The sequence below is a fragment of the Oncorhynchus keta genome, chromosome 27 (assembly GCF_023373465.1).
Source record: "Oncorhynchus keta strain PuntledgeMale-10-30-2019 chromosome 27, Oket_V2, whole genome shotgun sequence".
NCBI classification, from domain to species: domain Eukaryota; kingdom Metazoa; phylum Chordata; class Actinopteri; order Salmoniformes; family Salmonidae; genus Oncorhynchus; species Oncorhynchus keta.
The window spans coordinates 39,193,087-39,215,246 of record NC_068447.1 but is presented as its reverse complement, the minus strand read 5'-3'; the positions used below and the strand labels follow the sequence as shown (position 1 = coordinate 39,215,246).

Sequence of the window (22,160 nt, the reverse complement as noted above, 5' to 3'; positions counted from 1 at the left end):
AGAGATGTTTTGAGAGATGCCTGTGGAGAGCAGAATTTGAGCAGGAAATAACAGTAATGGGACTATCATTTTGACTCCGACATCATTACTATTGGAAATCTAAATCCAAGACGGACTGCTGTGACAGAAAAAATACGTACTATATCTAGCCACTATCTAGCTCATACTGAAACATGCTTGTTGTCTAGGTGATACCGTATCACATTAGTCTAATGACCACAATCTCCTCTTTTGTCTAGATCCTCATCTGCCACATGTGCTGATTGAGGATGGAGACATGACACTGGAGGAGTACGATGATCACCTCGCGGGGAAGAGTGACTTCATCAAGGCCACCAAGAAGGACTCCAGCAATGAAAAGAAAGTGAGTGCTGCATCAGATCTGATATGCATCTTACACAGCAGCCTTAATGAGAGACAGAAACAGCTGTCAGAAAATGACTTTTAGATTAAACAGGCTTTGTAAAATGGCAAGATGCTGCTTATAATTCAAGAATAAAAAAGTGTGTAGCATAATACATATTCAAATATATTAATCAGACAATAAGACCTTCTGCAAATATTTGTATTTATTTGGACCCCAGCAGCTACTCTTCCTGGGGTCCAAACACATTAAGGCACTTTCATTACACATAAAACAAATAATAAAACAGTACATCATATAAGATTATTACACCACTACATATCTACAATACAAAATGTCCCCGCTGTTCCATAAGGTGTATTTTTATCATTTAAAAAAAATCTGATTCTACTGCTTGCAACAGTTACCTGATGTGGAATAGAGTTCCTTGTAGTCGAGGCTTTATGTAGTACTATGCACCTCCCATAGTCTGTTCTGGACTTGGGGATTGTGAAGAGACCTCTGGTGTCATGTCTTGTGGGGTGTGCATGGGTGTTCAGCAGTGCTAGTAGTTTAAACAGACAGCCCAGTGCATTCAGTTGTCAACACTTCTTACAAAAACAAGTAGAGATGAAGTCAATCCCTCTTTAAGCCATGAGACATTGACATACATAATTATTGTTAATGTTAGCTCTCCTTGTATATTTAAGTGCTGCCCTGTTCTGAGCCAATTGTAATTTTCTTATGTCCCTCTTTGTGGCACCTGACCACATGACTGAACAGTAGTCCAAGTGCGATAAAACTAGGGCCTGTAGGCCTGCCTTGTTGATAGTGTTGTTAAGAAGAGAGAGCAGCGCTTTATTATGGACAGACTTCTCACCATATTAGCTACTGTTGTATCAACATCCAGGGTTATTCCAAGCAGTTTAGTCACCTCAACTTGTTAATTTCCACATTATTTATTACAAGATTTAGTTGAGGTTTAAGGTTTAGTGAATGATTTGTCCCAAATACAATGCTTTTTGTTTGTGAAATATTTAGGACTAATGTATTCCTTGCCACCAGTTCTGAAACTAACTGCAGCTCATTGCTGCAGTCATTTCAGTTGCTGTAGTAGCTGAAGTGTATAGTGTTGAGTCATCTGGATACATAGACACACTGACTTTACTCAAAGCTAGTGGCATGTCATTAGTAAAGATTGAAAGAAGATGGGGCCTAGACAGCTGCCCTGGGGAATTCCTGATTCAACCTGGATTATGTTGGATTGGCTTCCATTAAAGAACACCCTCTGTGTTCTGTTAGACAGGTAACTCTTTATCCACAATATAGCATGGTGTAACACATATGTTTTTCCAAAACCTTCAGTGCTTGATTGTCTCCACCAATTCTGTCCCCAAATAATTACATTTTCTGATTTTAAGCATTCAATTTAAAAAATATATATCTTTGTTGACTGTTGCTGGGTGTTATCATCCACCATCAGCACCGGCCTGTACCCTAGCTGCCCTAAGCTCTTTCTTGGCCCCTTACACTAAGTCTGAATTTGTCCTGCTAGGTGACCTAAACTGGGACATGCATAAACCACCTGACCAGGTCCTAAAGCAATGGGACTCCCTAAATCTTTCTCAGATTATTACCAATCCTACAAGGTATGACTCCAAACACCCAGAAAAGGCTACTCTCCTTGATGTTATCCTCACAAATAATCCTGATAGGTATCAGTCGTGTGTTTTTTGTCATGACCTAAGTGATCACTGTTTTACGGCCTGTGTTCGTAATGGTTGCTCAGCAAAACGACCTGTCCTTATTTGTCATAGACGCCTGCTAAAAACCTTTAATGAGCAAGCCTTCCTTCATGACCTGGCCTCTGTACATTTCTATAGAATCAGCTTTATCCCTTCTGTCGAAGACACTTGGAACTTATTTTTTTTCTCCTGTGGTACTGTTAACAAACACGCCCCCATAAAGAAAATGTGTTATTAAAAACAGGTTCAGCCCCTGGATCGACCGTGATCTTGCACAGGTCCTCCTCCACCTCAAGAATTTCATTTGGTGAAAGGCTTGGCACACGCATAATCGGGCTGACTGTAAAATAACATTGTATCTGGTCAAACACCATTTTTGCCAAAAGTTTTCTAAGGGCTGATCGGAATTGCTTTTGCTTCCCTCCAAGCCTGAGGGTACACACTTTCTAATAGGCTTAGATTGAAGATATCGCAAATAGGAGGGGCAATATCGTACGCTATTATCCTCAGTAATTTTCAGTCCAAGTTGTCAGACCTCGGTGGCTTGTCATTGTTGATAGACAACAATAATCTTTTCACCTCATCCACACTTACTTTACGGAATTCAAAATTCCAATGCTTGTCTTTTATAATTTGGTCAGATATACTTGGATGTGTAGTGTCGGCATTTGTTGCTGGCATGTCATGCTTAAATGTGCTAATCTTGCCAATAAAAAAATCATTAAAGTAGGAGGCAGTATCAGTGGTTTTTGATGAACGAGCCATCTGATTCAATTAATTATGGAGCTGAGTTTGCCTTCTTGCCCAACATTTCATTTAAGGTGCTCCAAAGCTTTTTACTATCAATCTTTATGTAATTTATCTTTGTTTCCTATAGTATAGCTTCTACTTCTTTTTATTCTGTTTGGTCACATGATTTCTCAATTTCAGTACGTTTGCCAATCGGTTGTGCAGCCAAACTTATTTGCCATTCCTTTTGCCTCATCCCTCTCAACCATATAATTTTTAAAATCCTCATCAATCCAAGGGGATTTAACAGTTTTACAGTCATTTTCTTAATGGGTGCATGCTTATTAGTAAATGGAATAAGTAATTTCATAAATGTGTCAAGTGCAGCATCTGGTTGCTCCTCATTACACACCACAGACCAGCAAATATGATTTACATCATCAACATAGGAATCACTACACAACTTATTGTATGACCTCTTATACACTCTACTAGGCCCAGCCTTTGGAACTTTGGTTTTCCTAGATATGGCTACTATATTGTGATCACTACATCCGACGGATCTGGATACGGATTTCAAGCACATTTCTGCAGCATTAGTAAAGATGTGATCAATATATGTGGACGATTTCATTCCTGTGCTGTTTGTAACTACCCTGGTAGGTTGACTCATAACCTGAACCAGGTTGCAGGCACTGGTTACAGTTTGTAGCTTTTTCTTGAGTGGGCAGCTTGATGATAGCCAGTCAATATTGAAATCACCTAGAAAATATTCCTCTCTGTTGATATCACATACAGTGGGGAGAACAAGTATTTGATACACTGCAGATTTAGCCGGTTTTCCTACTTACAAAGCATGTAGAGGTCTGTCATTTTTATCATAGGTATACTTCAACTGTGAGAGATGGAATCTAAAACAAAAATCCAGAAAATCACATTGCATGATTTTTAAGTAATTAATTTGCATTTTATTGCATTACATAAGTATTCGATACATAAGAAAAGCAGAACTTAATATTTGGTACAGAAACCTTTGTTTGCAATTACAGAGATTAAAGGTTTCCTGTAGTTCTTGACCAGGTTTGCACACACTGCAGCAGGGATTTTGTCCCACTCCTCCATACAGACCTTCTCCAGATCCTTCAGGTTTCGGGGCTGTCGCTGGGCAATACGGACTTTCAGCTCCCTCCAAAGATTTTCTATTGGGTTCAGGTCTGGAGACTGGCTCGGCCACTCCAGGACCTTTTCGAAGCCACTCCTTAGTTGCCCTGGCTGTGTGTTTCGGGTCATTGTCATGCTGAAAGACCCAGTCACGACCCATCTTCAATGCTCTTACTGAGGGAAGGAGGTTGTTGGCCAAGTTCTCGCGATACATGGCCCCATCCATCCTCCCCTCAATACGGTGCAGTCGTCCTGTCCCCTTTGCAGAAAAGCATCCCCAAAGAATGATGTTTCCACCTCCATGCTTCACGGTTGGGATGGTGTTCTTGGGGTTGTACTCATCCTTCTTCTTCCTTCAAACACGGCGAGTGGAGTTTAGACCAAAAAGCTCTATTTTTGTCTCATCAGACCACATGACCACATTCTCCTCTGGATCATCCAGATGGTCATTCAGACGGGCCTGGACATGCGCTGGTTTGAGCAGGGGGACCTTGCGTGCGATGCAGGATTTTAATCCATGACGGCGTAGTGTGTTACTAATGGTTTTCTTTGAGACTGTGGTCCCAGGTCTCTTCAGGTAATTGACCAGGTCCTGCCGTGTAGTTCTAGGCTGATTCCTCACCTTCCTCATGATCATTGATGCCCCACGAGGTGAGATCTTGCATGGAGCCCCAGACCGAGGGTGATTGACCATCATCTTGAACTTCTTCCATTTTCTAATAATTGCGCCAACAGTTGTTGCCTTCTCACCAAGCTGCTTGCCTATTGTCCTGTAGCCCATCCCAGCCTTGTGCAGGTCTACAATTTTATCCCTGATGTCCTTACACAGCTCTCTGGTCTTGGCAATTGTGGAGAGGTTGGAGTATGTTTGATTGAGTGTGTGGACAGATAACGAGTTCAAACAGGTGCAGTTAATACAGGTAATGAGTGGAGAACAGGAGGGATTCTTAAAGAAAAACTAACAGGTCTGTGAGAGCCGGAATTATTCCTGGTTGGTAGGTGATCAAATACTTATGTCATGCAATAAAATGCAAATGAATTACTTAAAAATCATACAATGTGATTTTCTGGATTTTTGTTTTAGATTCCGTCTCTCACAGTTGAAGTGTACTTATGATAAAAATTACAGACCTCTACATGCTATGAAAGTAGGAAAACCTGCAAAAGCGGCAGTGTATCAAATACTTGTTCTCCCCACTGTAAATTATCATGCATTTCACACATATTATCCAGATACTGACTGTTAGCACTTAGTGGTCTATAGCAGCTTCCCACAAGAAAGGGCTTTAGGTGAGGCAGATGAACCAGTAGCCATATTACTTCAAAAGTATTTAACGTGAGATCCTCTCTAATCTTTACAGGAATGTGGTTCTGAATATAGACTGCAACTCCACCCCCATTGACATTTCTGTCTTTTCTGTACATGTTATGGCCATATATTGCTATCACTGTTTCATCAAAGGTATTATTCAAGTGAGTTTCAGAGCTAGAATATGAATGTCATCTGTTACTAGCATGTTATTGATTTCATGAACCTTGTTTCTTTCTCTACTAATGTTATTGTGGGCTATTTTTAGCACTTTTCTGGGATGCTTGATTGTTTTTATTGCTTTATTGGGAAGCTTATCAGAAGTAGACATGACAATAGTATTTATGTTTGAGCTGTGCAGGGTGAGCTGCACACGGTGGACTTCCTACTAGGGCACACTGCCTCATGCTAACAGTATAACTGGTTCATAGGCAGATGATTATTGCATACAATAGCTGTAGGATCAACAGAGACATTCAGGGGAGTTAGACGGACATAAATTAAGTTACTTACATTGTGTCTGCCAACACCCCTGGGACAATGTACATTTGCAGCAGCACCACGACAACTCAGCAAGACAGTGATCGGGATTATCTGAGCTGGGCGTGGCTCATTGATAAGTCATTGTCTCAACGCAGCCTTGAAATGTGTGGACAGTGTCCAGGACCCAAGATGATTTGTATGGACACGTTTCCAGAAGGTGCCAAAGTTATCTATAAAAGTGATTCCAACAGAGCTACAGTAATCTTTTATCCAGTTGTGTAATGCCAGTAGCCTGCTGAATCTTTCACACCCGCAGTCCATTGATGGTACCGGACGTGAAATAATTGGCCACTTTTTGGAATCTTTCAGTGCTAGAATCAGTTCTTTAAAAATACATTTTCAGAAGTTCCAAGCTAGCCTTCCTAATGTCGTTTGACCCCACATGGACTATGACAGCGTCAGGACCCAGAATTTGTCGTAGAACGGTCGGAAGCAGCCCTGTAATGTCCTGTACTCATGCTCCAGAATAGCACAGGGTTTTTGCCCCCATACCTTCTGCAAGTTTTGCATGATTCAGGTATTTTACATCATTCCTGTGTCCATTATTATTACATAAAAGTGTTTGATTTATTTCCACCTCTCTGAAATTATTGTTAAACCACATATGACACACATTGGAGCTACGGTATGTTATTTAAATGGTGAGTTTATAATTTTTCTTGAGGTGAAATCATGTGTCAGTACAGATTGTACCTTATTCTCAACATGTCAAAATGGCACAACAGTGATAGACACACATACATCCTCAGTGACCAGTAGACCTAAACGGGAGGGAGAGAGAAAATACTTACGCCCTAAAATGGTGTGTGTGATTAAAAAGGCGTTACTATGGAAACAATGAAAGGTCCTCAGCCTTCTGCTTGGATCTACCTGCAAGAACACATGCACCAGTTGATCGAGTGCCCTTTCTTTCTCAAATAATGTGTCTCTTAAAGAAAAGAAAGTCCTTGAATTATGAAATATTTTTATTTAAAGAAGCATAGCTGTAATTCAGTTTATCAAAAACATTCCGCGTGGAGAATATTTAACTGTTAGATCTATGTATTTCATGCACCTTTTTGCATTAAGGAAACAGCTGTGTTGTAGTTTAGCTTAAGGGAACACTGTTTTGTTAAGAGCTCGCTCTTTTTAATGCTGATCTTATCAGATGTGATTTGTAAGATAACTATATTTAAAAACAAATGCATGTACAAAGTTATTCCAATATGTGGATATGGCTCTCATTCAAACCTTGCATGATGTAATTTTGATCTCATTTTCTTTCGTTCACCCTTCTTTTACTGTATCCTGTTGACCATGTGTAGACTAGATATCAAGCACTTCACTCACCATGTTATCCTCTGGACCATGTGTAGACTAGATCTCAAGCACTTCACTCACCATGTTATCCTCTGGTCATATGGCCATATGTAGGTGGATATCATTCGTAAGCGTCTCCACAAGGACATCCTTCACAATCCTGTGGTCATGCTCAACTTCTGCCCAGACCTCAAGTCCATGACCTCTGACCTGAGGAAGGTGCATGGAGAGTACATCTTCCTCATTGACCGCAGTGGGAGCATGAGCGGGGTCAACATCAACCGTGTCAAGGTACTTTACGAGACTTCATAATAACCCATACATAACACATTCATAGGAAATGCATATAGTAAGCATAATTAACTACATTCTAAACTTGTTAATTCAGGGTAAAGAAAAATAAATGAATGAGAAAGGAATGATGTAGTATACTAATTAGGTGTCTTAAGTGTGGTTATACACAAATGGTGTGCTATTAATGACTCAATGACTCACTGCTCATAGAAAGTAGTCTTTACAAAGATGGAGTGAAGCTGCCACACCTTTAAATAGAATGGTCAATGGAAACTCAGCCCAGCTCAGACTTCATTTCCAGTGCATCTGACCGTAACGTTACCTGAATGGGCCAGGCTGAGTGATGTTTGACTAACCTCTCTCAGTCTGTGATGCACTTCGGGCCAGGAGGGATGGGCCTCCTCTTCCTTTGACACCCTCTGATACCCCAAAGTCTGGCTTAAAGGCTGGTCAAATCGATGCAACCATTCCTCCTCTGTTTCTTTGAACAGCCAGAAACTCCCCTAAAATGCCAGGCCCCAATTTGATACCACCTTTGACTGAATATAAAGAGCAGGAGAAATTTAAACATCTGTTTGATACCACCTCTTAAAATAAGATAAGGAGGGAAAAAGAGGAGGAGATTATGTGGTTGATCTCTAGTTTTCCGGAACAGAACCGTTATTGTCAAATCTTGAGAACCAGTAAATCATTTTATTTTTAGCTCCAAAAATATTACTCATGTCTAGTATATAATTATGTAATTTGGTGAAGTTATAATGCTAGTGATAGGCTAAACACATTCCAATTCACATCATGTCATGATATTTCAGTTCTTCAAGCAAAGCCCCCTCCATGTCTACCCCTCTCTCTCGCTCTCTCCCCACCCGTGAAATTTCAGTCTCATTTCGTGCCTGCACCATTCAAACATGTAAACAACTATCTTACCCGATCCACAGCAAGTTGCTCTATCTGCAGTAATTGGGGAAGTTAATTAATGAGCTAAATGTAAAAACGAAGTTGATCTCAGAGGTTACTGCACAATACTAATACTGCACAATTTAAACACTTGCACCCAAATCCGCCCTTCCCTGATACATAAATGTAATTCATTTAATACAAACTTCCTGTATTATACATATGCTAAAATGTCTATTCTACTAAGCCATTTACTTTCTGTTCATATTCTTATCTTTTCTTATTTCTTATTGTTGTTTCATTATCAAGAAGGAACCTGTAAGTAAGCATTTTGTTGGACAGTGTATACCACGTGTATCCTGTACATAAGACTAATAACACTTTAAACTTTAAACCGTTTGTAATAACTAGCCTGATGCCAGAGAAGACCGTGTCAGAGGAGCTGTAATCTGGTCATACTGCTGCAGCCAAAAATGTTTTAACAATTTTCCTCATATAGGTAAAGAACACTTGCAGCAGGTGAACAAGGTTGATTGTTAGACAATGACTTAAAAATGGACTGCCTGGTCTGCCTGTCTTGTTTCTTTTCTTTTTGCTCTCTTCCTCACTTTTCTCATTCTGCTCTTCTACCTCTTGACCTTGTGTTTCTATCATGTCTGTTCTGTTTCCAGGATGCCATGGTGGTTATTCTGAAGAGCCTTGTGCCTGCCAGCCTCTTCAACATCATTGGCTTCGGCTCCACATTCAAAACACTGTTTACTACCAGTCAGAGCTATGATGAGGTATGAGGCTGGCAGGACATGTAATGTTTCTGCTTTCAGGTCAATATTAATTAACTGCATGTCATTGATAAAATATCTATTAGTAAATACTTAATCTCGCAGGCCAGATTTGACAACTACAGGTAATCAAAGTGTGAGTCAGAGACACATTTGTCTATTGAGAGATCACTTTATTGGTCAATTACACACAATATCCAACCGAAATTTGACTTCCACTTTTAACCCAGCCCATAGGAGAGGGCGCCCGAAGTGCTGTTGTTTTGGGGTGTTAAGTGTCTTGCCCAAGGGCACAACTGCAGGCAATAGCATCTAGAATTTGATACAACCAACGCTCTGGTTGCCAGCTCACTTGCCACCAGATTTTTCCAGTCAGACCTGGGATTTGACCTGGCAACCCTCTGGTTGCAGGCTAGCCTTTCTAACTGCTAGGCTATTAAATACTACTATGCTTTTTCTCTTGCTTTCTAAAATTTTCAGGAAACAGTAACCATGGCTTGTGAGTACATCAAGAAGATCCGAGCTGACATGGGCGGCACCAACATCCTGGCACCGCTCAAATGGATCCTGAGGCAACCAATGCACGCAGGTCATCCTCGCATGCTCTTCCTGCTCACGGACGGGGCTGTCAACAACACAGGGAAGGTCATCGAGCTGGTCCGCAGCCATGCCCGCTACACCAGGTAAACAGACAATCAACATATACCTGTCCTTCACTTCCTCTTCTTACAGGCACTGGGGGAATCAATCAGTATGCAAACCCACTTTACAGCATGGTGTAAAGTGGTTAATGGGTATTGTTAAATTGCTGTTCGTTTTGCCCTAGCTAGAGGCTTCTAATCTAAACCCAAATCAGACGGCCTCGGGCACCACTTTAAGAGTTGTAATGGAATTGGACACAAGAACAATAGCAGCACAACACTAACTAGCACAGTAGTCATATTAAATCTGATTGAGCTTGCTAACGCATTATGCACAAAGCAAATAAACAACATACCATTCAGACATGTAATCAAGTCTAGGGGATTGGAGGGGGCGTTATTGCAAAACCTTCCCAGCTAGCACATTTGGTTCCTTGGAAGTTCACATTGGTTGTGGGAACGAAGCCGTTTCCTGACTGGTATCTTTCTTTAAATGATCTGAGAACAGAAGTGAAAATTTCACCTTTTCTGGGAATTTAAACTTTTAGATTGCAGGGAGGTTCTGAGAATGTTCTGGGAGGTTTTATTCATGAGAAATGATAGGTTTTTAGTTTTTTTTTAAATAACTTCCACTGAATATTTCATTAAGACTTTTAATAACACAGCTAGCTTATTTTGGCTTAGCACAGATAGGACACATGGACACTTATTTCCTTAGGCAGTAATCATGCAAACACAATAATTGTTTTATTGTGACAAGGCATCAGTAAGATTCGAGTCTATGTCACTGCGCCACCAGGATGGTGCTAGCATGCCCTGCCTTTATTTATTTTTTTACACATGCAAAACTGTTCATTTTCGTCTATTCAAACAGGCCTCATTTCAAACGATTCAAGCACTCATTAAGATCAGGTGTGGCCAATAAGTGGGCGTGGCCAACACACCTGAACACACTTAACAAGGAAGAGGATAGAGAATTTTGTTGATGCTGACAACGGAATGTATGTTTTTAAATAACATTCTTAGACGTTCTCTCAAAGTTTTCTTAACATTCTCGGAACAATTGACCCTTCGCTAACCCCCTCAAGAATTTGTGGCAACCAGTGCTCCAATGGATAAAAACTGTTGTCGAGCCCTACACCTCGGACAAGCTCAAGTTTAAAACATATGAAATTGAGTTTTCTTTAAAAAAAAAATACATTGTTTAAATGGTAAAATAATTGAACAGTGCACCAGGGGTACTTGCTACTGATTCCTGAAATGCAGAGCCTGATGGAGTATTTTTCGAATCCGAAATTATACTTTTGTTACATTGTTTGCTAGCTCATCTGGTTAGCCAGCTCTCAGTCTCATTGGCCACCAAATGTTGCTAATGCTAGCTAGCTAGCTAGCCACTTAATATAACTTGCTTTTTGAAATGTATATTAGCTAGCTAAGTTAGCCATGTTATTAATACAACTGCCATCTGCTGTTGACATCAAGATTTGAAAGCAGTAACTAGTTAGCTCCAAAAGTGGTTAGTAGCATTTCCTGCACGCTGACAGTGAATTCAGAGCCATTCAGTGGCTACCCACACCACAAAACAAATTTCACCAGGTTCTCGTAAAGCAATTGTAATGACAGTCCACCACAACATACCCGAGCGTTTCCTGGTTAGCAAGGGGTAGTCTGTGTTTCATTTCATTATGTATTAAAAACACAGTTTGAGATCATTGTGAGGGGATTTCGCCAGTGGTTCGTATGGGGAAATGGGCTTCCCGGGGAAAATGTTGTCCGAGGTTGCAACAGTAACCAAGGGAGGTGGGGATTAGCGATGGGTTAATATGAGAACATTACTTTAAATAGAACCATGAGGAAACCTGTAGGAAACGTTATGTTGAAGTACTGAGATTTCCACAGAAGAACGTTGTTTCTTAAAGTTCTTTGAACTATTTGAGAACATTCCTAATGTCAAACCAGTTGGAGAACGTTCATATAACATTACCAACATTTAAATTAAAAATGTAATTAAATGTACCCATTTTTCAACTTTTAGGAAACGACCTGTTAACCTTTTACTGCAGTGGGCTAAATCAGGGCCACAGTGATTATTGGTAGTGTTAAGCAAATCTACTTTGAAACTAAAGTATACACCTCACACACATGGTTATGGGCTTAAAGAAAGAAGACACCAGTGCCATGTCAGATATGAAGTTGAAATGTATTCAATTTTGCATCCCAATATTACACTTTATATACAACACAGAAGACTGAAATATATAACAATTGTTTTATATAGAAACACCGGATTTTCAATCATTAAAAAAAATATGAATAACATTCCACCCATGAGGCCAAAGAGGGCACTTTTGGTCATTGGGCTACAGTACCAACAAATGTATGTTTAAATATGTTGCGAATTTTCAAAGCCAAGCAACTATCCTACACCATTCCCAGAAGGCTGTGTGATGGTTGTATGCAAAATAACCATATGACACCACCACGCTCATTAAGCTCTAAGAAACATATGGCTCTCAGAACGTTATGTGGTGGCTGTGCTGTTATTGCTCAGTAATCCTTTTAAAATTAAGCTTGGAAATATGTACCTTATGTTCGCACATTACTTGATATAGATGTGACTTCAAAAACCTGTAGCTCAATTAGGATTGGATTAGGGGTGCGCGGGTCAGCTGTTTGTTCAACCGCACCTGCATTTGCTAATAACCCATACGCAACCTTCCGACTATACAGTGCCTTTGGGAAGTATTCAGACCCCTTGACTTTTTCCACATTTTGTTACAGCCTTATTCTGAAATGTATTATATAAAATAAATAAAAAATCCTCAGCAATCTACAAAACACTCTATAATGACAGAGCAAAAACAGGTTTTTAGATTTTTTTGGGGGGATTGTATTACAATATATATATATATATATATATATATATACCTTATTTACATAAATATTCAGAAACTTTGCTATGAGACTCCAAATTGAGCTCAGGTGCATCCTGTTTCCATTGATCATCCTTTAGATGTTTCTAAAACTTGTTTGAACATAATTTCAATTAATTGTACATTATTTGGGAAGGCACACACCTGTCTATATAATGTCCCATAGTTTACAGTGCATGTCCAAGCAAAAACCATACCGTTAGGTCAAAGGAATTGTCCGTAGAGCTCAGAGACAGGATTGTGTCGAGGCACAGATCTGGGGAAGGGTACCAAAACATTTCTGCAGCATTGAAGGTCCCATAGAACACAGTGGCTTCCTTCAATCTTAAATGGAAGAAGTTTGGAACCACTAAGACTCTTCCTGGAGCTGTCTGCCCAGCCAAACTGAGCAATCGGGGGGGGGAGGGCCTTGGTCAGAGAGGTGACCAAGAACCCAATGGTCAGTGTGACATAGCTTCCTCTGTGGAGATGGGAGAACCCTCCAGAAGGACAACCATCTCTGCAGCACTCCACTAATCAGGCCTTTATGGTAGAGTGGCCAGACGGAAGCCACTCCTCAGTAAAAGCCAAATGACAGCCCACTTGGTGTTTGCCAAAAGGCACCTAAAGGCACCATGAGAAACAAGATTCTCTGGTCTGATGAAACCAATATTGAACTCTTTGGCCTGAATGCCAAGCGTCACACCTGGAGGAGACCTGGCACTATCCCCCCGGTAAAGCATGGTGGTGGCAGCATCATGCTATGGGGATGTGTTTCAGCGGCAGGGATTGGGAGACTAGTTAGGATCAAGGGAAAGATGAACGGAGCAAAGTGCAGAAACATCCTTGATGAAAACCTGCTCCAGAGCTTTCCGAAGGCACTATATGTGGTAAAGTGAAAATCTGAGGCCCACAACCAACCCTAACCTGATAATATAGAAAATGCATTCTAGGCTAGTCAGAGATGATGGAATAATTTGACAGGGGGTGCAGGATTATTTTTTGTTGTTGCCTGATTTGAGTTATTTCTGCTTATAATTTCCGACATTTTGGTAGGATGTTTGTTAGTCAACTTGTCTATAATTACAGTATATACATACAGCTTCTTTTCTGTCAGTTGGCCTATATGTTGCCCTAGAAGACTGAATAAACCCTTACTTATCAGAATGTCATAAATCTATAGAATTAATTATTCAATCTAGTTGACTTCGGTAAAGTTTTCCATGTGATTTCTGCTTCTTTCTCTGAGCAAAGAAGTTTAGAGACCGGGGAGAAAAAAAAAGGGAAATATTTTCTGTGCAAAATTTCCAAATCACATCTGTTTGACCTGTTGTAAGAAATAGAAAGCTATGGAAACGACCAAACAGCTATGAAAATGACCATATTTTATGTCGTTGAAATAGGCTACTATCAGCTTTTAAAGATAGCAACACTACAGATGGAACTGCATTCACATTCTCTCAAGATGCTGAAAGGAATAAATCATATTTCTCCACTCCTGTTCCCGAGTCAACATTTTGCCTACATTTGGTGTATCATTTTATTGCAAGAAATGCTTAATTCTGCAGGAGTTAATATAAAGGTCATGTAAGATGTTATAGACCTGCAGTGTCCAGAGTTCAGTTTCCAATTAAGCCATCTAAACAGTAGGCTACAGTTTCCTTGAGGTGCCATGCGACTATCCAATTGGTATAGTATCCATAGTTTCCAAACATTACTTTTCTGGCCCTCCCTTTTCTTTATTTTCAACTCCGCATTTCGCAGCTTTTCGCTTATTGAATTAAGGATGTGCTATGCGGAAATCACTCCTCCGTTTCCTGGTTGCTAAAATTCTAATAGTCCCCTAATTTCAGTTTACGTGACAAAACAAGCAAGTATAGGGTAGAGAATAATTTCACCATCTAAACCATTGTGAAATATATTTTACATAACGAAAAATATTGTATTTTCAGCTGTTTGAAGCTGGTGTACAAAACTGAAAATAATAGATGCAAAAACGAAACGTAAGAACGGGAAGCATAGAAATAGTGCACATAAAACAGATCTACTCCTTCTTCGACTTGCTTTCAATTAGAATGACCGATCTATAACACAAATGTTTATGTGAATTTGGTAAGGTCACTCGAAAAGTTACATATATTGCAGCTTTCCTACATTGTCCTTTTCGCCTCCATGGACAGACATTAACATTTACTGACCAATCCCAAAAGCAGTTGTCGATTAGCGTGTAGGCTGTTTGGCATTCATACAGTTTGGCCTATAAAGTTTAGGCTTATGCGCAAATGCCAGAGCATAAAATGATGAAATAAAAATGCCAATGTAGCCTATAGATATAAATTGCACAAGAATGATAGGCTACATTTATGGATTTAAGGTATTGTTTTCTCTTTATTCAACACGCCCGCCACCACCCGCCCTTAATCCACATAATATTTCATGGCCCTAAACCTGCCCCGCGCGGGCTGCTGATTATGAATCAACCCACTCAACATTATTGGGTATGGTAAAGTCAAAGCAAATCACAGTGTCAACAAAGTCATATGGTAATATGCTAATATTTTCAAACACTGCAACATCTGAACATGGGGAGATGCTCTGAACATGCCCCTGAAGAATCAAAACACCAGCTGTTGACAGACCAAGACCGCCAATAACACAATACTGTCTGCAGGGAATTGGTTATTGTTTCACTTTGGTTGTTGCATCTCCAATCCCAGTCTGCAGTCATCCTTTCTTGAACTACAACTGATGTAATTAACTTTAAATATTCCCCTTTTTAAAGGATGAATAACCCCTAGATGATTGGATTAGATACACAGTGGTCTGGTCAATCCGGCCGCGCGTCCAGAATCATTATTGCTCCACACTCACAAATCAGCACATCCCCGGTCAGTGGACAGCGAAAATACTAATGAACCTCTGCTACCAGGTTTGCATCACAAATGGCACCTTATTTCCTACATAGTGTCAAAAGTAGTGCACTATGGGCCCTGGTCAAAAGTAGTGCACTGTATAGGGAATAGGGTGCCATTTGGGACACAGACCACGTCAGACATGTAGCTATGCTAAAGGTTGCGCCTCCTTTTTAATCCCCGCTGTTTGCCCTCAACAACTATGCAGAGTGGCCATCACTGGTGCATCGGCTGATGCTGAGATGGAGATTGACATCTCTGATTTGTACTCAGTGTGACATGTGAAGTGAAATTGACAAACCTAATGGGGGAAAAATGATAAGGAGACATGGCATTTGGCTGCATGATGATGAAAATTGACCATCAAATTGACCATCAACAGAGTCCGTCTCACTCTCGGTCCTCATCAGGCTAGTGATGGGTAGTTCTGCTCTTTTTACTGACTCTGATCTTTTCGACTAATTTAGTCAAAAGAGTGAATCTTTAGACTAATTTCATTCATTTGACTCAATAATGGCCAGAGCCACTAGGACCCACTATCCATTTTTATTTACCGACAAACGATGAACTGAAAACTCGAAAAGAGTCATGAATGATTCTGCGAGCCTCTTGTTCACATGTACCGCATACAAAATAACTGGGAACTCAGATCTGGGAGATCTCCTACTTCTGACTTCAGGGTGTTCAAGACAACTGGGAACTCAGAAGAAAACAAGCTTCAACTGGGGAAATTTGTTTTGAAGGGTCATAAAACTCTCTTTCATTGACTTCATGATTCGTCCTCGTTTTTTTTCAGAGTTCCCCGTTGTCTTGAAAGCACCAATGATGTTCACCATAGGGGGTTTATTGGAGCTGTCATTTGTGACTGAGACTTGTAAACGTGTGCTTTAAACGATGCACATTTGTTGATTGCTAGGCATACAGATTCATATTTCTTGATACATTTGAATCGAGGTCTAGTTTGTGAACTACTCCTGGCGCAATACATTCATTGACTGCCTTGGGGGTGCGTGACGACACACTAAGTTCTTCCACTGCTCTGTCATTTGCTACATACTTTTTTCATTGCAGAGAAGTAACTACATTTTGCATCATCTAGTTTTCTGCTGCTATGTGCAGCAAATTACATGGACTTATAAACCAAAACCTTTGTGGGGGGTTGTAATATATCACCACAACTTTGAGCTACTGGACCATCTCAAGAGGTCTCTGTGAGGGAATAAATGTCTATGAGAAATAGGGTGTCTGACGCTTATGCGACTCCGATACCTACAGACATTTTCAGGCCACTGGTCTTTCCAGGCCACTAAAGCCACTGAGATGTGAATCTTGTTTTGGCAGGTGCTACACCTTCGGCATCGGTCAGAGTGCTTGCAGGAGACTGATGACAGGACTGGCAGCCGTTTCCAGAGGAACGGCAGAGTTCTTGGCAGAAGGGGAGAGACTGCAGCCCAAGGTCCTCATTTCCAATGACATGTTTATCCTCCTCTTTGCGACAACCAGCTATTCTGAATGTCATAGAGGAGGGCCATTATGCAGTGGATGCAAATTGTTCAGACAGAGTGCTCTCCACTGTTAGCAATTAACAATTCATTTTGTTGAATAAAACGGCCATTAGAATCAGTCTAATTCACAGCATACGTTATGTTTTAAAAGGGTCCTTTATTATTCCATTCTCACAGGCTTACAGGCTCTGTGCATTGCACAGACGGAGGGAATGTCATAATTTCAGTAGACAACGCGATATTCTAGGAATCTGCGTTTCACCTCTATAATGCTGGCACTCAAGGAAGGCAATGTCCTCTGGATCTCTGCCCGTACTCTCCCAGATCACTGAAACTCATAAGAATAACTTCAATAGATCTCTGTTTCTATTCTATTTCAACTGCATCTCTCTATCTGTATATTCTCCCAGATTATTAAGTCACTGAAGAAGACCATGGCCCCAGTGCTGAGTGACATAGCCATCGACTGGTTGTTCCCCGACACCAAGGAGGTGTTGCTCTCCCCAGTGGGCTCCACATTCCTGTTCCCTGGGGACTGTTTGATTGGCTACAGCGTGGTGTGCGACACCACGCGCTACCATCCCGATCCCAAATCTGTAAGTAGGCCTACACCTTGACATAAAGTGGCTATGTAATATGTATTCATATTTATTAGTGTGATTAAGATAGTCTCCTCACTCCTGAATGAGAATCAAGCACATCATCTGTTTCCCTCTATTTCAATTCAATAGAACGTCTCTATGTTAAGTGATTCAAGTGAAGGATGTGGATTCTTTTTTGAAGGCTAAAATATCCTCTCTGATGAAAGGTGTCGAAAAGCTATATCTTGAAATGAATGTCTCGGTCAGCAACTATCAATTAAACTCCCAAGTGGTGTAGAGATGCAGCACTCAGACATTTCTCTTTCAACTCTTCCGCCAGGATAAGAGGAGGCGATACAGTATGATGCATTCCAATGTGTCAGCTAGCTCAGTGTTTTACCACTCCCAAGAGGAGGACCCAGAGATGACTACAGGCTTCTCTGACGGTCCAGGAATGCACAGGGACATACACTCCAGCCTGCCGTTGGACTCCTATCTGGACTCCATGTCAGAAAGCAGCTCTGGCCCCACAGAACACAAAGCCATGGGTAAGAATCTAGAGGTCTGAGATCATCTCTTCCTTTCCACTGGTTCAAATGCCATTTTTGTTTCGTTGGTCCAATTCATGCGGTAACGATCACATGGTCAGACATGATCACACATTCAGACTTGAAACCGTGTATTTGTGCACACAAATGAATGTGATCTTTTCACAAACCCATAGGAATAGAGAACAAAACGTCACCTAGAAGACGTGTGTATAGCACCAGCCAGATAGTGGAATACAACCAAAACATGAAGAAGACCTGCACTCCCAGTGACCCCAGCTCTGTAGAGGGGAAGAACCCACTGAGGAGAGCTAAGGTCCAGGAGCTGAATGGACAGACCAGCCCTGACTATGGAGCACAGTGGAAGACTGAATACCACGTGAGTGCAGTGTCTGTGATCTTGTGGCACTGCCAACAGATCTGGGTCTCGACCCTGGAGACTGCAGTTCGATTCCTATGTCCCCTCTTTCTACTATGTCTCTGTCCTCATCTATCTCACACTCTACTTATAACCTGAAGAAAAATGACTACGAGGGGAATTGTTCAAAAAGAAAAACACGTATAGAAATCATTAGAAACATGTCTTAATATGATACACATGGTTCATTGATTTCAATCTTCAAATAGAATCATTTAAGTGACAATCCAATTTATTCTTTGTTCATAACCACACAAAAGCAATTTAAGAAACACCACATAATACCTAAGACATTGGTGCAAAATGAATAGGCTTTCATGGTAAAAGTAAAAACCATTATTCTGGAAAATATAGTTTTTTACAGGTTGATCTTGCAGCATATGGCATTTTGTACACAAATCTCTTTCGGACAATTATATTGTCTTTTCGAAAAGATATGCCAGGAAGTCAGTGTTGAAATTGCAGTGACGTTGGATGAGTAATAATGGCGTGGGAGAAAGTGATCTGACCCTGGGCTCAGTTGGAGTGTAATCACCAATACAAAAGAGGAATGTTCTCTCATCACTAATGAGGGCCACCATCATTTCATGAATGATAATGGACTGTCTGAAAGTTGCCCAGAGTGCATTGGCATAATGAGGCAAGGCTCACCTGTCATTCCATGGTTTCTGCCCTTGTACAAATGATATACTTGGAATTTCACTTTGATCTGCATAGTGTGATAGTTACTAGTGCACACAAGACTTGGTTCTGAGTGCTGAAATTATTCATCTGCTTATTAAGACAAAACAGGTTTTATGGTCATCAACAGAAAGCGTATAAAGAAATATAAGAAAACGTTTTATACAATTTGACATCAGCTAATTCAAATTGTGGCATAACCCATATCATAAAAGGCGTTGTCCTTGATTTAGTGCAGGTATTCCCAAGCAATGCCGTTGGGGGTACGCCAAATAAAAATGTGATGACATATTTTCTCGCCTGAGTAGCTTCAGTGTTCAGCAAAATAACAACACAATGTCAAATACAGGTAGCCTTGTCACATGATTAACATCCAATCACATTAACCGTTACTCTCTCGCGGGAATTCCACTAACGGTCCGTAATGAAGCCAAACGTAGATGCTGCTCATGTTGGTATTTTGAGTAAAAATACTGATGGCGCAAAAGCCATGACAGGGAGACATAGTAGAGTGGTAAAAGTAGTTGCTCCTGGGAAGCGCCTTGGGTACACTGCAGCATCCACCGAGAGGCTCTTGCTGCTAAGGGAATGCCTGACAGCTTGAAAGACATTTTGGACACTACAGTGAAAATGGTTAACTTTGTTAAAGCAAGGCCCCTAAACTCTTGTGTATTTTCTGCAATACGCAATGACGTATCCGGGTGATGTTTTTTATCGCCTGTGTAATGGGTCCTATGTGTAGTTGGTGTAGAGAGTATGGCGCAGGACAGCAGATATTAGTAATCAACCTACTTTTACTCAAAATGTAAAATATACAAAGTAACACACCATGACAGACCGAAAATACAATAAACAATCACTCACAAAAACCCATGGGAAGGGAACAGAGGGTTAAATAATGAAACAGTAATTGTGGGATTGAATCAGGTGTGTAAAACAAAGACAAAACAAATGAAAAGTGGATCGGCGGTGGATAGAAAGCCGGTGATGTCGATCGCCGAATGCCGCCCGAAAAAGGAGAGGTGGCAGAGGTGACAGCGACTTCGGGGATGACTCAGAGGACGATGCGCAGGGCGATTCGGATGGAGACGGTGGAAATCCCGCAGCAACGAAGGGTCCAGGATGTCCTCCACCGGCACCCAGCATCTTTCCTCCGGACCATACCCCTCCCACTCTACGAGGTACTGAAGGCCCCTCGCCCAACACCTTGAGTCCAGGATAGCTCGAACAGCATATGCCGGGGCCCCTCGATGTCCAGAGGGGGCGGAGGAACTTCCCACACCTTAGCTTCCTGGATTGGACCAGCCACCACCGGCCTGAGGAGAGACACATGGAACGAGGGATTAATAAAATAATCTGGGGGAAGCTGTAACCTGTAGCATACCTCGTTCAGTCTCATCAGGACTTTAAATGTCCCCACAAACCGCTGACCCAGCTTCCGGCAGGGCAGGAGGAGGGGCAGGTTTCAGGTCGAGAGCCAGACCCGGTCCTCCAGTGTGAACACCGGGGCCTCGCTGCAGTGGCGGTCAGCGCCCTCTTTTTGCCACCTAACGGCCCGTTGTAGGTGCCCATGGGCAGCGTCCCAGGTCTCCTCCGAGTGCTTGAACAATTCATCTACCGCAGGAGCCTCGATCTGGCTCTGATGCCACGGTGCCAGAACTGGCTGATACCCCAGTATTTACTGGAAAAGAGAGAGGTTAGTGGAGGAGTGGCGGAGTGAGTTTCGAGCCATCTCTGCCCAGGGGATGAATGCCGCCCACTCCCCCGGCCGGTCCTGGCAATATGTCCGTAGAAACCTAGCCATATCCTGGTTTACTCTCTCCACCTGCCTGTTACTCTCGGGGTGAAAACCTGAGGTGAGGCTGACTGAGACCGCCAGACGTTCCATGAACGCTCTCCAGACCCTGGACGTGAACTGGGGACCTCGATCAGAGACTATGTCCTCAGGCACCCCGTTGTGCCGGAAGGCATGAGTGAACAGGGCCTCTGCAGTCTGTAGGGCCGTAGGGAGACCGGGCAAAGGGAGGAGACGGCATGTCTTAGAAAACCGATCCACAACGACCAGGATCGTGGTGTTGCCCTGTGAGGTAGGAAGAACCGTCAGGAAGTCCACCGACAGGTGTGAACACGGCCGTTGCAACACACCGTCCGTCCGATGCCAGGATGACCAGAGGAGGGTGACGTATGGGCCCAATAGATCAAACGGTCGCGGACAGCAGACGGAACGTACAGGCGCCCAGCTGGACACTGGGGGGGAGTGGGCTCTGTGCGTAACGCCCGATCGATGTCCATGTCCAGCTCCCACACCACCGGTGCCACTAGGCAAGAGGCCGGAAGGATGGGAGTGTGATCCATAGACCGCTCCTCTATGTCATACATCCGGGATAGTGTGCCTGCCTTAGCATTTTGGGAACCTGGTTTGTAGGATAGGGTGAAAACAAAACAGGTAAAGAACATAGCCCACCTTGCCTGGCGAGGGTTCAGTCTCCTCGCCGCCCGGATGTACTCCAAATTGAGGTGGTCAGTCCAGATGAGAAAAGGGTGTTTAGCACCCTCAAGCCAATGTCTCCACGCCTTCAGAGCCTTGACAACAGCCAACATCTCCCGGTCACCCACGTCATAGTTTCGCTCCGCCGGGCTGAGCCTCTTTGAAAAGAAGGCACAGGAGCGGAGCTTTGGTGGCGTGCCCGAGCGCTGAGAGAGCACGGCTCCTATCCCAGCCTCGGACGTGTCCACCTTCACTATGAACGCCAAAGATGGATCCGGATAAGCCAGCACGGGAGCAGAGGTAAACAGAGCCTTCAGGTGACCAAAAGCAGTGAGGTAATGGTCGCCAGGCATCCGGCAGCCGTCCCATCATACT

The 22,160-nt window shown here is 42.1% G+C and overlaps 1 protein-coding gene across 1 annotated transcript in view; it reads left to right on the top strand.

Annotated features, from left to right (window-relative positions):
* Positions 1-22,160, top strand: part of LOC118359994 (von Willebrand factor A domain-containing protein 5B1-like) — a 42,478-nt gene that overhangs the window by 9,800 nt on the left and 10,518 nt on the right. The window contains exons 10-17 of the mRNA XM_035738980.2: positions 240-364; positions 7,244-7,420; positions 8,992-9,102; positions 9,580-9,782; positions 16,906-17,020; positions 17,480-17,665; positions 17,991-18,198; positions 18,375-18,577. Coding sequence (XP_035594873.2) covers positions 240-364; positions 7,244-7,420; positions 8,992-9,102; positions 9,580-9,782; positions 16,906-17,020; positions 17,480-17,665; positions 17,991-18,198; positions 18,375-18,577 — 1,328 coding nt within the window. The remainder of the gene's footprint in view (positions 1-239; positions 365-7,243; positions 7,421-8,991; positions 9,103-9,579; positions 9,783-16,905; positions 17,021-17,479; positions 17,666-17,990; positions 18,199-18,374; positions 18,578-22,160) is intronic.